Source organism: Apus apus, chromosome 26, assembly GCF_020740795.1.
Source record: "Apus apus isolate bApuApu2 chromosome 26, bApuApu2.pri.cur, whole genome shotgun sequence".
In the NCBI taxonomy this organism is placed as follows: Eukaryota; Metazoa; Chordata; class Aves; order Apodiformes; family Apodidae; genus Apus; species Apus apus.
This window is the reverse complement of record NC_067307.1, coordinates 4039561-4055597: the sequence shown is the minus strand read 5'-3', so window position 1 is coordinate 4055597 and position 16037 is coordinate 4039561. Positions and strand designations below refer to the sequence as shown.

The following is a 16037-nucleotide window of genomic DNA, read 5'->3' as shown; positions in this document are numbered from 1 at the left end:
TGCAGCTGACTTAAAGAATGGCCCAAAATCAACATTTTTTTCAAATGCTTCTTTCATTTTTTAATAGAACCTTAATCTGAATAGAATAGAATAGAATCCTATCTTAATCTATCACATAATAGAACCAAATCCCAGTCCAATAATTAGAATTTACATTCTCCAGGCTTACTTTAACTTCATTCATTTCTGCCACCTAGCTCAGTGCATTCAACTGAATTTTTCTGGCTTGTTTTCCCATTACATCCCTCCCTGATAAAAATCCCCAAGATTGTTTCCATCTCTACAACATCAGCTTTTCCTCTTCTTACCATGTTTTTCTCCCTGTTTGTCCTCTCCCAGCACACAGTAGCGCCATCTTGAGACAAGGTCCAAGACAATAATGACTACCATCTGCTTGCCTCATCTTTCTTCTCACCTTGCAGTTTATGTTGTCACATGAAAATTCTTTCAGAACCTGCATCAATATCAGCATTTATTGTAACTGAAGTACAAAGTTTCCCGCAAAAAACTCCTTATATCATCTACCAAGTTATTGCACTGATGTTGTTCCCCGTTTCCCCTTTTCTGCCATGCTTCATCGTTCATTCTATAGCAACTTGCAGCCATCTTAGACTGATTTAGAAAGCTTGCCCTAGGGGCCAGGCACCCTTATGCACATAAGAGAAGCCTTTCCAGTTTTCAAGTGACATGAATCACTTCAGTAGGTAATAAAAGATACCTTCAAAAATAAAGCTACAATGCCAAAAGACTGTATCAGTACTTGAGAAGCAGGAAGGTGAAGATATTTCATTGACTTCATAATTAAAGCACAGCCCTTACTTGTCCTGTTACCAAAAACCCTACCTAGTAAACAAAAATGTTTCAGCTGCATTCATGAGGACAGTTTCACTGAGGCTCTAGGTGGAACTCAGCACTTCTTTTGGGAAGCCCTAAGAAAAAATACCAAGAAAGTAATTAATTCTAACTTTTCAGAGAGTGACTTAGTCCTATGTTTACAATCCCAATACCATATAGACATTTATTTCCCTAAGATACCCACTATACCAATCTAATTGGCATAATTTACCTTCCTCCTCAAATACCAACCGTATTTCTTGCAAAACCCACACAAACCACTCTGAAATGACACAGGTGACGTAAAAATTAATTTTATTAATGGCCTTGCTGAAGGTTATGTTTGCACTGAACATGCTCAGCAGCAAGGCCACCTGCTATGGCATACATCAGTTGCACTAGAACTTCCAATTGCACAAGGAAGGTGCCACTCATCCACTGCAAGTATCCATGACATGCACAACTGAATGTATCTTACCCTTCATGCAGGGTCACCTTGTTCTGTTCAGAAGTATGAACTGTACATGCTGGACTTCACAGCCCCCTGACAAATGTTGTAGTCACATGTACAGCAGCTTAGGGACAAGTTCTGCTACCACAGAGAAAACACATTGGCATCCAGTGGCCAAAGAACACATTACAGACAATATGGAACAATGCAGATGACTTTCACTTCATATGGATGCTGTACAGAAAGATGCAGCACAGACTGGAATGGGCAGATGCAGCAACAGCTCCTCCAGAAGAGATGGTCCCGGTGAAAAATCCAGTGTTGGCTGGAATCTACCTGCACAGCAGCTGATTGGTACAGGAACCAGAGTGAGGTAAGATAGCCAGAAACACTACAAGGGTGCCAGGACACAATTATCTCATAGACATCAGTGAGCAGGAGAACAGTAATATCACCTTCATTTGCAATAGGCAGGCAGAGACAAAAAGAGGTTTCAACAAGTTTCTAGGATGGTGGTCATCTTCATTTAGTCACAGCTTCAATTTCCACCAGAATGTTATGTTTCCACAAAAATTTTTCCACCTGTCCTTCTCTTCCCCGACCCCCAAAGAAGCTAGGAGAATCCCCATCCTCAAACACTGATGAAATAAGAGCAGCAGAGTTATTCAGATGTCACCACCCATCAGTTACAAGATCGTATGTGCTAAATTCAGCCATTCAAAGGATACCATACAAAGATCTGGATGAGTTTCCAATCTGTCTCCAGAGATTCAAGATACCTGATGACCAAGATCTCTTATGAAATATCTAGAAAAAGCATCCACTTCTCTTCCTCCCTCTCTCTGGCACTATACCAAATCTCAGGCTTCTTTACTTCCCTTCCTGGGTGGGACAATCTACTTTTTCACTTCTTCCAGCCCCTCTGAGGCAGAATGGCTACATGATCTCTCTGTTGCAAAGAACTATACAGCTCTCCACCCTAACACCCAGTGATGGCAAATGGCAGCAACTGGACCGTGACACTGGAGCTGAAGTTTGTGGAAATGCAACTTTGTATCATCTACAAAGAGATAAAAACCAAGCAAATGTAAGGAGTTACAAAAGGCAGTAAATCCTTATAATTTCCTTTAAGACAGCAAAATGAAGGTGATACAAACAACACAGCTGATTCGCTAACTTGAACACATCTTCCATCTGCCATTGTTCCAAATACTTCAGAATCTGCTAGGGATGAGATGGTTTCAGGTCAACCTTAGTTTTTTCCTGCTCCACAACACCCTAAGCACTGGCTCTCCTGTTCATGCTACTACAGGCAAGGGAGCAACCCTAAAACAGATAGATGGGGTAAGAGGCTGCATCCAACAGCCAGGGACAGGAGAAACAGGAAAGTGCTCTTCCTCACTATCAGGATCCTCTAGGTTCGGACTTGGAACTTCCCAGCCTTAGTCATGTATTTTATCCCCTTGAAGGGCTTGTACTTCTCCCCATACATGTCCAAGCGATTCACCTTCAGTCCTAAAGGCAAACAAACACAGCGTAAGACTGACTGCTGCCACAAAGCAAGCAGAAAGGCCTTCAGGAACAGAAGATCATATGAGACATGCAGAAAGCACAGCAAGAGTTTTACAAGCAGTAAACAGAACAGAGAAAAGCTGACAATTGCAAATTGTCAGAATAATTCTTTACAAACACATCCATCTTTTTACAAACCATCTTTATAGGTCTGTAAGCACAAAATGCAAGGAAATGTAGATAGGCTGTTTCACAGAGCATCAGAGAGAATCCATGTATCTGTAGTCAAAGAATGTGATTTTTTTTTACTTGAAGATTTTATGATTCTGTGAACACGTTTCAGACAGAATGAACTTCAGAAGGACTGCATAACTACTTCAGGTACGTGCACAGTGAGCACTGATGCAGCAGAGAATATTTGGTTTCTTTACCTGACCGTCACTTACCAGATATAGCCAGCTGCTGAATTTTAAACTGCAGGTTAATGGTGGGGTTTTCATCTGGTTTTGAAGTCCCAGCTTGCAGGCTCATGCTCCCCTTCAGGCTTGGCAGCTTCTGAGGGTTTATCTTCCCCACATCCCATGACAGCAACTTCAAGGAACATAAAACACAGCAGTGAAACAGAAATACCGTACCAGCCTCTAAGGAAGAATCCCCTTCCAATGACAGCTTTTAACATTTCTTTATGGAAAAGAAACATCTTTGCCTTAGTATCTTCCCTTTCATATTGGACAGACACAATATAGGCCTAAGGAGCAGCCAAAACTAATACAAAATCTCTAAACAACACAAATCCTCAGTGTTTGCAAAGGACCAAGTCAGTACTAGGTAAGACAACTAGATGTAAAGAAATTTGTAAAGCATCCACCCTGATCATAAAACACCAGTCATTGGATTTTCTGCACACACCAAGTGTCACCATTTGATTCAGCATTTATCATCATCCCAAGCTGGAACACTTTGCTACTAGTTAAAAGAGAGCTTACTGAGTGGGGGTGGGGAAATCAGCAAAAGGAAAAGTAGCTTCATCCTGGCTCAAACCAGGACACCAAGCAACCAGAACTACAATCCACTCAGACACCGAGCTGTTTGCTCAACTTCATTTGCTAAAAGGTAAAACAGTTTTAAGAACATGTATCTAATTTCTCTTTCCGCTCACCTTTGTAACTGGATCGAAGGTGTGTGTTCCCTGAGATGGCGTGAGGGTCATATTTAAGACACCTTTGGGCATCTGGCTCGTGACCATCACTCCCTCTATGGTCTTCCCCATAGTCTGCTTGGGGCCCACTGTAATCTCAAAACGTCCCAGTGAGCTGCCATCACGGAAACTGATATTGTGTTTAACGTAGACAGGAATTGCCACCAGACTAGAAAAAAACCATGAACAGGAAGTCACTGTCAATCTCTCACCTTCATCTCTGCTTTTCCTTCTGCAGTCCTTTCCTTCTACACTGAACACACAGGAAACAAATCACTTTAAAAGAGAAGGAAATACTCTGCTTGTTTGTCTGGTCAAAGAGCAAAATCAGAATACTGTTCTCCAATCTTAATTACACTTGTTTTTTTTAATCAAGCTTGCCATATCTTAGTTTCCTACCTCTCTACAGGACAAGTAACTACATCCAGTGTAACAGGAGACTTGAACAAAGGATAAGGATGTCACAACCAAGCTGGCAGGTAGTTCCAGGCAGTGCAGCAGCACCTGAATTTCATGTTTGTGCTTTTGTTTGGATTTCCCATTCCTTTTCACCTAGTTGAGGTAAGTCTGATCAAGCCTAACAAAATGCTTTAGCATCTGTAACTTTAGTATTTGGTAAACTGCTTCCAGAAAACAGCGCAGTGGACAAGAACTTGTAGTTCTATTAGAGAGATGACAAAAAAACACAAGATTACCAAATTCTCTTGGTTTATTCTAAAAGTTTTTTTATAAACATGGGAAATCAACAGCATGATTGCTCCATACTACTTAATTCTTTCTCTCTTAGTTTATCTGTCTCTAGTCTTTAAAAAATGCTGGCTGACCAAAAAGAAATGACAATCACTGCCCCAAACGAGGAGAAAAGAAGTGTTTTAAAAAAGGAAAAGTGAAAGTTACCAACACCTCTACTTCATTTGGCACAACATGCCACCTGATCTTAAAAAGTTGTAATTCACAGCACTATATTCATCACCTACTTCTGAGCACTGACATGGTAGGAGAGCAAGCGAAAGTTCCCATCAGGTGGAATGAAGGAGAGTATTCTCTCTGACTCCCAGCGCTTAAAACGAACACATGGGTGGAAGCTGACATCATCCAACAATCGAGGGTTCTGAAACAAAAGAAAATCACGAGGTTAGTGAAAGCAGTACTACTTAAAACAACCTCTTCTCAATGTACTATCCATGAAGGGCCTAATATTCAATACACTCTGTGCACTTGAAGGTATCTGCTTTCAGACATGTTAAACTATTTGAGGCTGTTACATCTGTGCAATAGCAGTACTCAATAACTTCTATTTTATAGAATTCAGTCATGTCAAATAATTTCATTGACCATACTTGAAAAAGATGGTCCTTTGGAATATCTGCTTAAAGCACCACTCTATCTCAGATACTTAGTCACAACACTTTTAGCAAAGAATCTGAAAATAAAACCTTTAGACTTAAAGATGCTGAAGTTCACTATGAGTTTCCACTGTCAGTTCTCTCTTTTTGTTTGGCATACCTGGGTTCTGATCTACTGGAACCCATCAGTGCAAGACTGAGATCCTAGCAGCAGGGCTGGGAAACCCTTTCCAAAATACTTAAGTAAAGACACATCCTTAAGCTGTACCATAAAGGAGAGGGTAAGGTCTGGCATCCCAGTCAGCTTGACACAAGCATCAATCACCCCTTGGATTTCAGCAGTAATTGTGGAACCTGCAACAATAAAGCAAACGCAGGAGGTTACATGAACCTGATCAAAACAATCCCAAAGTGGAAAAACTATCAATGAGGAGGAACAAAATTTACTATCTTTATGAAATGTCATGGCTCATTATGTTGCCTACTCAACATTTTTCTCACATCCAATAACTTCTAGAGAAGATGCATACAAATAAGAAAAACTGATACCAGCAACGTCTATTTTCATGGCTAATGACAATAGCTCCCAAGTCTTAACAAGACTAAGATGCACAAAAACTAAGGGAATAGTGCTATGCATGACTTTCACTCACCTTCTATTTTCCCGATACAGAATGGCTTACAAGGCCACAGGAAGAAGGACAAGTGAAAACATTGGCATCTCTCTAAATTTCTTTTACTGAACAGCACCTACAAGTTGGCAACATTCCAGAGTAAGAACAGGAACAGAGCTTCTCACACTCAGATGAGGGAGCTTCTCTTTGAAAACCTCTCTTCAGGTACTATCAGGACAAGCTACCCTCATCTTAGCCAGAAGCAACTTCCATACCTGATTTGTCAATGATTGCATCTATCTCCTCAATCACATCAAAATACGCCTCATTGTTGGTGTATTTTACACCAGTACGTCTCCAAGGCACCACTGAGAGCTGTCCAGTAGGAAGCTGGTCACCCACATTAGTGCTTCCTGGAAAAAGAAAGGTAATCACAACAACCACAAAAGTTATGACAGTGCTCCAGAATAAGTCTGTGGCCTCATACAACTTGTAATTAATCCTTGAGAACCTGTATTGCTTTGAAGAAGAACATATACTCTTCCAGACTCCCTGTTTGGATTCTGCTGTTTACATCTCTCTTTCATCCAGCTCTAAAACATCCCACAATAAGATGGGCAAGTGTAACTAAGAACAAAAAGCCACCCCAACAAAAAAACCTCAAACTAAGTCATCCAGGAAGTCATGCCATGGCTGTAACTGAAAATGTAATCTAGTTTGGTTACAAAAAAAAAAAAAAGTAAAAAAAAAGTAAAAAAGTAAAAAAAGTAAAAAAAGTAAAAAAAGTAAAAAAAGTAAAAAAAGTAAAAAAAGTAAAAAAAGTAAAAAAAGTAAAAAAAGTAAAAAAAGTAAAAAAAGTAAAAAAAGTAAAAAAAGTAAAAAAGTAAAAAAGTAAAAAAAGTAAAAAAGTAAAAAAGTAAAAAAAGTAAAAAAAGTAAAAAAGTAAAAAAAGTAAAAAAAGTAAAAAAAGTAAAAAAAGTAAAAAAAGTAAAAAAGTGTAAAAAAAGTAAAAAAAGTAAAAAAAGTAAAAAAAGTAAAAAAAGTAAAAAAGTAAAAAAAGTAAAAAAAGTAAAAAAAGTAAAAAAGTAAAAAAAGTAAAAAAGTAAAAAAGTAAAAAAAGTAAAAAAAGTAAAAAAAAGTAAAAAAGTAAAAAAGTAAAAAAGTAAAAAAGTAAAAAAAGAAAAAAAAGTAAAAAAGTAAAAAAAGTAAAAAAGTAAAAAAAAGTAAAAAAAGTAAAAAAAAGTAAAAAAGTAAAAAAAGTAAAAAAAGTAAAAAAAAGTAAAAAAAGTAAAAAAAGTTAAAAAAAGTTAAAAAAAGTTAAAAAAAGTTAAAAAAAGTTAAAAAAAGTTAAAAAAAGTTAAAAAAAGTTAAAAAAAGTTAAAAAAAGTTAAAAAAAGTTAAAAAAGTTAAAAAAGTAAAAGAAAAAAAAAGTAAAAAAAAAGTAAAAAAAAAAAGTAAAAAAAAAAAAAGTGCAGCTGGTGCTGGAACAGGAAGGAACCTCAAAGCCAAGCACTAACAGGCCTTCCTGAACCCCCCCATGGTGGGGTTCAGAACAGCATGGGACAATGTAATTTTTCTTCACCCATGGTCCTAATTTACTTACAAAGGAATATTGCCACACAACCTCCCCAGTTTATCTACTTTCATTTTCCCTGTACCTGTGATGGTGTTGACAACTGTTCGCAGGATAGTGGGAGGTTTTATCAGTTCCTTAAGAATATTAGACTCTGTTGCCAATGGAAAGCCATTGTCCAGCATCTCCTCCAGCACCTCATAAACCACCACAACATTGTCCTTGATCATCACCTCAGAGCAGACACCAAAATAATCCTGCGCAAAAGAAATAATTACTCAACAATCTCTGCAAGACAGCCTTAATGATCATTCAGTTCAGTGTCCTCCCACACAGAAATAAATTAAATCTCTTCTTGGAGGAGGTCAAACAGCACTGAAACTCCACATATGAGCAGAAGCACATCAAACAGACTGACCACCTCGACAGACACTCACAGCTCTGCCACTGCCTCAGCTAGCTGGAAAATCACCACATTATCGTACGCTCTTATTTCCTTTCTGCACAACAAGATTCCCTTTGACAGCCAAGAAATTCTTTAGCACTTGAAAGTGGATCAATTGCAATTGTTAAGCAGCAACATTAATATGAAAAACTTACTTCCCATGGCTACTACTGGCTTGCTGAGGTGATGCTTTCATTACTCCAGTATTACATACCCTTCTGCAGCTGCCCTAGTCTTTACCTACAGGACTCTAAATACTTTAACTGTGCAGCACTGCTGTTTGAGGAATTCAACCTCTCCTCATCAAAGCTTTTCACTGTTGTTATAATACTTGCATGCAATTATGCAACAATACAATTAACTTCAATTCTGCATTTTTTTTTTTAGAATTTATTTTTATGTTGAACACAGGGGAAGCACAGCTTCAAGCTCTCTGCATATTCTGCCTAAATCCATGGGTTTTCTTTTGTAGGAGAACATTTCTGAAGTCCATGTAAGTGGATTCCATTTCTGAAGTCTACTGGTGTTTTTTCATTCCAATACCTGTTTCAGTGCACAGACTGCCTACACATCCTATGATGTATTAGACTAATAGCAGTCATACCATAAAATCCAGGCATATTAAGAACCCTCTAACACTTGGTTTTAAGTTTTAGAAGGCAGACATTCTTTATTACAGTGCTGGATGCACGGGGATCACTCCACCTAACAACATGCATCCCCCAAGTACTAACAGGCAAAGCTTATAGAGTTCATCAATAGACATACACATTAGATGCCCAGAATGATAATACATATTAATTTTCACAATGGTTCTCTCGTAACAAACTTACTAAACAAGGGAGAACCAGGCATATCAGTATGGAATGCTGCTATTGTCACCTATGGTCACAGGCCCCCACCTTGCAGCTGTTACTGTTTACAAGTTTCAGCCCACTGTCATCAGCAAAAGTCCAGCATTCTGAAAAGCCGAAAAAATAATTTTATCCATGTAACAAAACCCTCCTTCCTCAGAATTTAAGAGGTGCATAAAGCAGAACCTTCAAACATGAAACTTAAAAGACCAACAGACCAATTTATTCCCTTGCTCGATTCCTCTACTGTTACTTCAGCTCCTACTCCAAAACAAAAATTAGCAATATTAAAGTTTGCAGTAAAAATATACCAAGGCAAACTGCAAATCTGTAACATAATGTAGGACAAGAAAAATATGTGCAGATCTTTCAAAATTCAGCAAACGTTATAGGAAGCAGTTCCAATAATAAAGCATTTTAAAAAACTGATCATTTTATTGACTCCAAGTCGTATTCTATGTGGACTGTGTGCATCTTTCTAGAAACGAACACGAACCTGAACTTCTGGTTACTTATAACAATAGAGATCAGGCATTCTGTGCAAAGCATGAGCATACATAAGCTCTGATGCTAGAGAATTCATAGTCCTGCACTACAAATAATTTGTTTTTCAGACATACCAGATTTTACCTTATGGCTAAGGCAGTGAAGACGCACTCACACCGCATCCCCTAACAAAAAGCTAGACCTAAGCAGTTTTGGCCCGAAGAGCTAATCCACTCCCTGAACTACGTGAAACAGAAGGCAGCCTACAGTCACACTCTGACTGGCACCCGGAAGCAAAAGCTCACATGATGATACCCATTTGCCCCAGCACCCACAGATCCTGTGTTCTGGTAGGCTGCTGATCACAAGACCCTTCAAGTCCGCATCACACAATCCTACTGTTGGCAGCCAGAAGACAGACATCTTCACCATTTCCCTAAGCGGGATGGCAGTCATCTCAGCCATAGCACAGAGGGATTATGGCTGCTCTGGGGCAGCTCCTGGGACTCACTTCTTTAGGAAGTAAATATACTTCCAATAAATATCACTGGATGTAGGCACATAAGTACGTTTCCACTACCTGACTAAAGCACATGACTATGAAATGCAAAATCTCCCTGTGAGAACAAGACCAGCTTGCTCTTAGCTCACAGCTCCTGGAGGCGACCAGGCTGCAAAACAGAAATACAAATCTTGATTGCTCAAAGGTCCTTCCTGCGAGCACAGGCTGATCTTGAACCCATCGTCATCCTAGGCAGCACATTCCTAACCAGCAACAGCCCTCCAGACCCACTCCAGATCCTCGTGGATGCAGAATAAGAGATGGTAAAACAAGAAAACTAATGGCTGCTAATCCGCTCTCCTTTACGACAGGGCAGTGACCCGGGCTCTTCCCCTCCTGACCCGTCGGCGCTCCCGGACCAGCGGCCCAGCCGTACCTGGAAGGTATCGACGACGCGGTGCAGGAACTCGATGACGAAGAGAGGCGGCACCTCGCTCTGGATAACGGCCACGAAGAAGATCTTGTGGCGGTAGACGCTGAGGAGGTAGTGGTGCGGCGTGGGGATCACCGGCGGCACGTTCTCCGCCTCCGAGGCCCTCTCCTGCGCCTCGAAGAAGTAGTCACAGACGGAGCGGCTGACGACGCTCTTCCAGTGCTTCTCCAGGAAGATGTCGCCCGAGGCGTTGATGAGGAACAGGCTGTGGATCATGACTGCGGCCGGCGGGGACACACGGCGGGCCCGTCCTGCAGCGCCGGCGCAGCGCGGCCCGCCCCGCCGCCCGGAGCCCCGCCCGCCGCGAGCGCAGCGGCAGCGCGAGCCCCGGCCCCGGCCCCGCCCCTTTCCAGGCGGGGTTGGGCAGCGAGCGCTCTGATTGGGTGACCCACTAACAACCGCGCCCGATAGGCCGAGGAGAGGCGTGCGCGCGATGACGCCAGCAACGACGGCGGCAGGTCGGGAGCGCGCCCCGCAGCTCCGCATTGGCCGAGACCCGCGGCAGGGCGGGCTGATCCGGAGCGCGCGCACAGCGCCCCTCCCGCGGCTGCCGCAGCACGACAGCGCGCGCGGCCCGGCAGGGGGCGCTCCCCGCCCGCCCGGCCCCGCGGGGCTCCCCGCCCCCGGGGCTCCCCCAGCCGCGCCCCCCCTGGGGAGGATGGAGCCGCGACCTTAATCAACAACCATGCCCGTCCCTAAATATTTTAAGGTTATGCTTTTTAGGGTAGACATCTTCGTCTCGCCTATAAATCGTGAAGTAACCCAGTTCCTACAGCAAGGAGCAGCTACTCGAATGCTTTCCGCTGGTTTGTTCGCCAAACACAATCCAACTGGCAGGGAAATTACAACTCTCGTGCAAAATGCACCTGAACTCTGTGTGCTCAGTGATTCCTCTGCATAATTAGAACGGGTGTTTCATGTTCCTGTAGCAAATATCTGGAATTATGAGTCAGGCAGATGCCATGGCAAATCATTTTTCAGTGTTACTACTCCACTAGGAACAAATAGAAATACAAGAACAACAAAACATAAGTCCTTTCCCATTAAATAAGCTGTCAAAGCATTCAACCTTTATTACCTTGGAAGGTAATACATCAGGCAGAGGTCAGTTTATTTCCTCTGACATTAACTTTTAATACTACCCTATGCATACATCCTTATTTAAAGTATTAAATAACTCAACATGCACTAGATGAGCTTTTTGCTATAGCAGAAAACAAAAAGGAGAAATTACCTATTTATTATTGCTCTTTTAGGGTCATGATTTGCATTACATGCTTTTTTTAAACATCAAACGGTGTTGTTTAGATGTCTAGTTAAAGTTACTGTAATGAAACACACATTTGAGAGCAACAAAGGGGTAATAATGTCATTTCATTACAGCACTTCCATATTTAAAATCATTATTTATTATTTCAAAATAATTACTTTTAACACAAAGGTATTAAGATTATTGTGTAATTCTATAAGCCTCTTGGAGATTGTGTTGATGGGGGAGTCAAAGAGATAACAGACAGAAAGCAGCAGTCCACTGGTAAACTGACCAACAACCCAAAGCCTTATACATTTGGTTCTCTGAGAAACTAAAACTTTAGTGTTTAACCTGGACCTTAAAATCAGCAGCCATGGGATATGTCTTTTCTATACAGGCATTTCTTTTTTGTCTCATGAAATGCAACTCAGTTTTGAATGTATTATACATTGTTTAAAAACTGCCATTTCCCTCTGACTGCTTGCACCCATCATCAAAATTGTTAGAATTTTACTCAGTTCACGATTTTGTCACTTCTGTATTTCTCCTAGTTACTTCAGTTTCTTTAGCCATGAAAAACACTGGCACCAACACAAAAACAACCATAGGGTAATTAATTATTTCTGCACACCTGAGGAAAAGGTTGTTGAGAGAAAAAACATCTCTGCTTTAAAATCAGACAGGGCTATGAAAGTATCCTGCTAGCAGCTGCAGAGAACAATTTGCAGTTACACCTCTGTTTACTGCTGCAGAAATGCTGCCCGGCTGCTTCCAAAACGTTAGGACAAAGATCACGTTTTGTTCAGAAAGCCAGTCTCCTCAGTTGTTCAGGAACTTACGGAAACTAGCACCTAAAAGAGGAACATGACACAAAATGCTGCCAGAAGAGAATTTCATCTTGCTGGTTAATTTACTGACAGCTTGAAAACTGCTCACTGAAGGGTACAATGCTTCAGTTACAGCAGATGAACCCCCAGGAGAAACTTAAGCAGTCAAAGAGCAGTGCTACAAAATGGTGTTGCCAAACCATGCACTGTCTTTATGATAAAAACAATTCCTTACCATCTGTAGTTTGCCATATGCAGAAATTCTCATTATTTAACTGTTAGCCTGTGCTGTGAAAATAGAGTAGGAGAAAACAGGCCACTTTTATATTTATAATAGTCAACAAAAATAATTTTGCAAGGGTGTTAATAACCTACTGCAAATTTTGCAACAGAATATAGTCTACAGACTGAGAGTGTTGCAGGAACACAATTGAGTTTCACTGTTATGCACTGAATCCTCTCAGTACCGCACTACTCTCTTATCTGGAAATCACACTTTTATCACCACTAGCTTTTCTGAATATAACACCACAGCCTTGTAATTTAAGGCACTGGAAGCATGGAGCCACGTGAATTTTGAAGACACCGCAAGAGGTGGGAGAAGAGATTAATTTGTAGGGAGACTCCAACTCTTTGACAAGACAGGGTGAATCTTCTGTAGTCTACATGGCAGATACTGAACTGGTACAGTACTTTGTACAATATAAAAATCCATTGGCTTCAAGCAGTAAGTAACTCACTGAGAACATTCAGCTTCACACTGAAAAACTTACTCTGTTAAAACATCAAAAGAGTTCCTCTTGCTCAAAAGAGAAATTTCTCACCTCAAGGCACTAAACAAAGCCATTCAGAAAACATCACAAGCTTACTTTATCAACTCTGTCTCCACAACATTTAAGATTTTTTTTTTCTTTTCTAAAGAGAAGCCCACGTGAAACTTCCCACAATAGTTGTCCTTTAAGGCAACGCTGAAAAATGCCTACTTCCTAAGGTGTGCACACAACCAGGAAACTGAGCCAGAGGTTAGAAAGGGTAAGAGAACTACAAGCAGCACGTACCTATTCAAAGCAAGATAGATAACAACGTATTATTTCAATCAAACATATCGTAGGACAGAATGCTGTGAAATGAGAATTAGCTCTTTGCTACTTTCTGCCAACTTTCAGCACACGCCAGTCTGATTTGATTACAACCTGCAGAGCCGAGGAGAACGCGGCGCCCTGTGGCCAAGGGTGGCCCAGAGAGCTCCCAAGTTATTTCTGTGCAGAACAGCTAACGTTTTGGCAGCCTGTTTTTCACTCTACAAACTAAAATCTACCAACGACCTCAGAAAGTCACACAAATTACCTCACGAAGATGCCTCGGGGCAAAGCAGCCTGTAACCGCGCGAGGCTGAGGGGCACAGCCAGGGGCCCGCAGGAACGGCACCGTTATTCCAGAATCCCACACCGCTCCGGCGCCTGACGTCAGAAAAACCCAATTCACTGTTCCGAGCGCAAGCTTAGTTAAGCCTAAGAGAAGGACTTCCTGCCTCACAGTTCATATTACCAGAGCACCACCGCTAGCCCGAGCCCTCCCGCCGTTCCCGCCTGGCTCGCGGCGGCCCCGGCTGGCAGCGCAGGGGTGCGGAGCGCGGCGGGCTCCCCGCGGCGAGACGCCCCCGCGGCTCCCGCCCAAGCACAACGTCCAGTCACCGCCGGCACCCCGCACGCCCCGCTCCGGCCCCGCACACGGCCCCGCCGCCCCGCTCCGGCCCCGCACTCCCCGCACACGGCCCCGCCGCCCCGCTCCGGCCCCGCACACGGCCCCGCCCCCCGCCGCGCTCGCGCCAGGGCCCCGCTCCCCCCCCCTCCCCGCGGCGGCCGCTCCCGCCCCGCCGCGCTGTTCCCCGCGCGCGCCCCCGCCCGCCGCGGGCTGTTCCCCTCCCACGCCCCCTCCCTCCGCTGCAGAGCACCGGACCCAAGATGGCCGCCGTGTCAGTTTCGGGCTTCGCCGCCATCCGGCCTTTGCCTCTTGGTTCCCGTCTCTCGCAGGCCTGGGTAAGTAGCACTGGCGGCAGTACCTCGGCTCGAGTGCCTGGTGCTGGGAAGCTCGGGGACAGGTGGTTGGAGAGCTCCGCAGCCTGGGGAAGGGGAAGGCCCACTGGGCGCTCCAGGCTCGCGGCCTGTTCCGGCCCCGCCGCCGCTCTGCGCCAGGCCCGGACCCGGCCGCCCGCTCCCATGGGGCCCGCCGGGCCTACGCTCGGGGGAGGCGGCGGCCGCGGCACCGCGCGGATGAGGCGGGCGGTGCAGGCCGGCGGGTCGCAAGCTGAGCTCTTCTGTTTCTAGCGTGAGAGAGCGCGGCTGAGGCGGGCGCGGGCCCCGGCCCCGGCCCCACCGAACCTGTACGAGGAGCCGGGCTGCGCTACCGCTCGCCATGGGGGTGAAGAGCGGCGTGGGGCACGTCTGGCCGTCGGGGTTGTGGCCTGGGCCCCGTTTCTCCCGATTCCGCTGGTGCGAGTGCCTTGACTGAGGCAGTGCCCGCTCGGGGCGCCGTGTGCGGGGCCTGTCTGCGATAGGGATGGGGACGAGCGGTAGCAGGTGCAGGGGCCGCTTGTCACGCAGCGAGCGACTGAGCGACCCGGCGCTGGGAACGTCCCGGTACCGCCCCGGCCTGGCCGGGCGGTTACGTAACGTCCTGCGGACGGAGCGCGGCGACCTCGGCCCGGGATTCCGCCGTGCTGGGTGCCCCGGGAGCATAGCTTCGCTTGGCCGGCAGGCAGGTCTCGGGAACCTTATTTCCCTTTGCATCAGTTGTGAGTGAGGTAAAAGAACACAGGCAAGCGCTTGTATCCTGTCTGGTCTAAACAGTAGTTCTGAATCTTTCCAGTACTGGCTGTGTGGAGCTGTGCCGTTGAGTCTGATGTATGTATGCAAATGTGTTCTCTGTGTTGATAAGTTCTTCAGCACTTACTAGAAAGCAGAATGGGAGAACTGCATTGACGACTAGCTTGTGACTAAAACTTCCCTTGCAGAAAATCGTTATTCCTTTTAATAAACAGTTTATAAATCCTTGTTGGTTAGTGTATTTCGGTAGTAGAACTTCAGCAGAACAAACTGTTACCACACTTAGCAAAAGTCTTTGTTGAAGACAACTAAAGGCTGTGAAGTACAGCCTCGTAGCCTTCCATCTGCATCTTTAATTAGCAGTGTCATAAGCATTTCTTCTTCATTGTATATGGTCACCTGTTACTTTGTCCTCAAGTGTTTTCAGTGTGCCTCATCTATACTGAAGATTATAATGTTGTATTCTTCCTTTCTATCGTCTCTGAAAGTGGAAAATTTAATTACAATCTCCAGCTGCATTTCTTCAGTGTTTTTTTTTCTTGATGGAACAACTGTCATAGCTTTTCTTAGCAGGAGGGAACCAGACCTATGATTACACTCCTGGAAGAGCTCTGAAAGTTTATTGCTGTTTGCTAAAGACTCTTGACTATTCCTACTGCTTTCTGGTGAAGTTTGAGGCAGTGTCTTCCATGTCCAAAAATGAATAGAGCTGCTTCTTTTTTTCAGATCTCGGTTGTGAGTTCTCCCCCCATAATATTAATTTAGGTCATGCTCAGCAATGTTATAAAACTTAATATAGAATTTATACTGACTTACAAATAGAAA

General features: G+C 43.7%; 2 protein-coding genes across 2 annotated transcripts in view; one reads left to right on the top strand and one right to left on the bottom strand.

Moving 5' to 3' along the window:
* Positions 1-1132: 1132 nt before the first annotated feature.
* Positions 1133-10842, bottom strand: AP3M2 (adaptor related protein complex 3 subunit mu 2). Its single transcript, XM_051640653.1, has 8 exons — positions 10252-10842; positions 7614-7785; positions 6231-6368; positions 5610-5695; positions 4973-5106; positions 3957-4164; positions 3244-3388; positions 1133-2800 (listed from the first exon to the last, which is right to left on the bottom strand). Exons 1-8 carry the CDS (start codon positions 10792-10794, stop codon positions 2700-2702), a joined length of 1527 nt encoding a protein of 508 aa, XP_051496613.1. The 5' UTR covers positions 10795-10842; the 3' UTR covers positions 1133-2699.
* Positions 10843-14336: 3494 nt separating this feature from the next.
* KAT6A (lysine acetyltransferase 6A) overlaps positions 14337-16037 on the top strand; it is a 32781-nt gene continuing 31080 nt past the window's right edge. The window contains exon 1 of the mRNA XM_051640602.1: positions 14337-14426. The gene's annotated coding sequence lies outside the window, so the exon portion shown is untranslated. The remainder of the gene's footprint in view (positions 14427-16037) is intronic.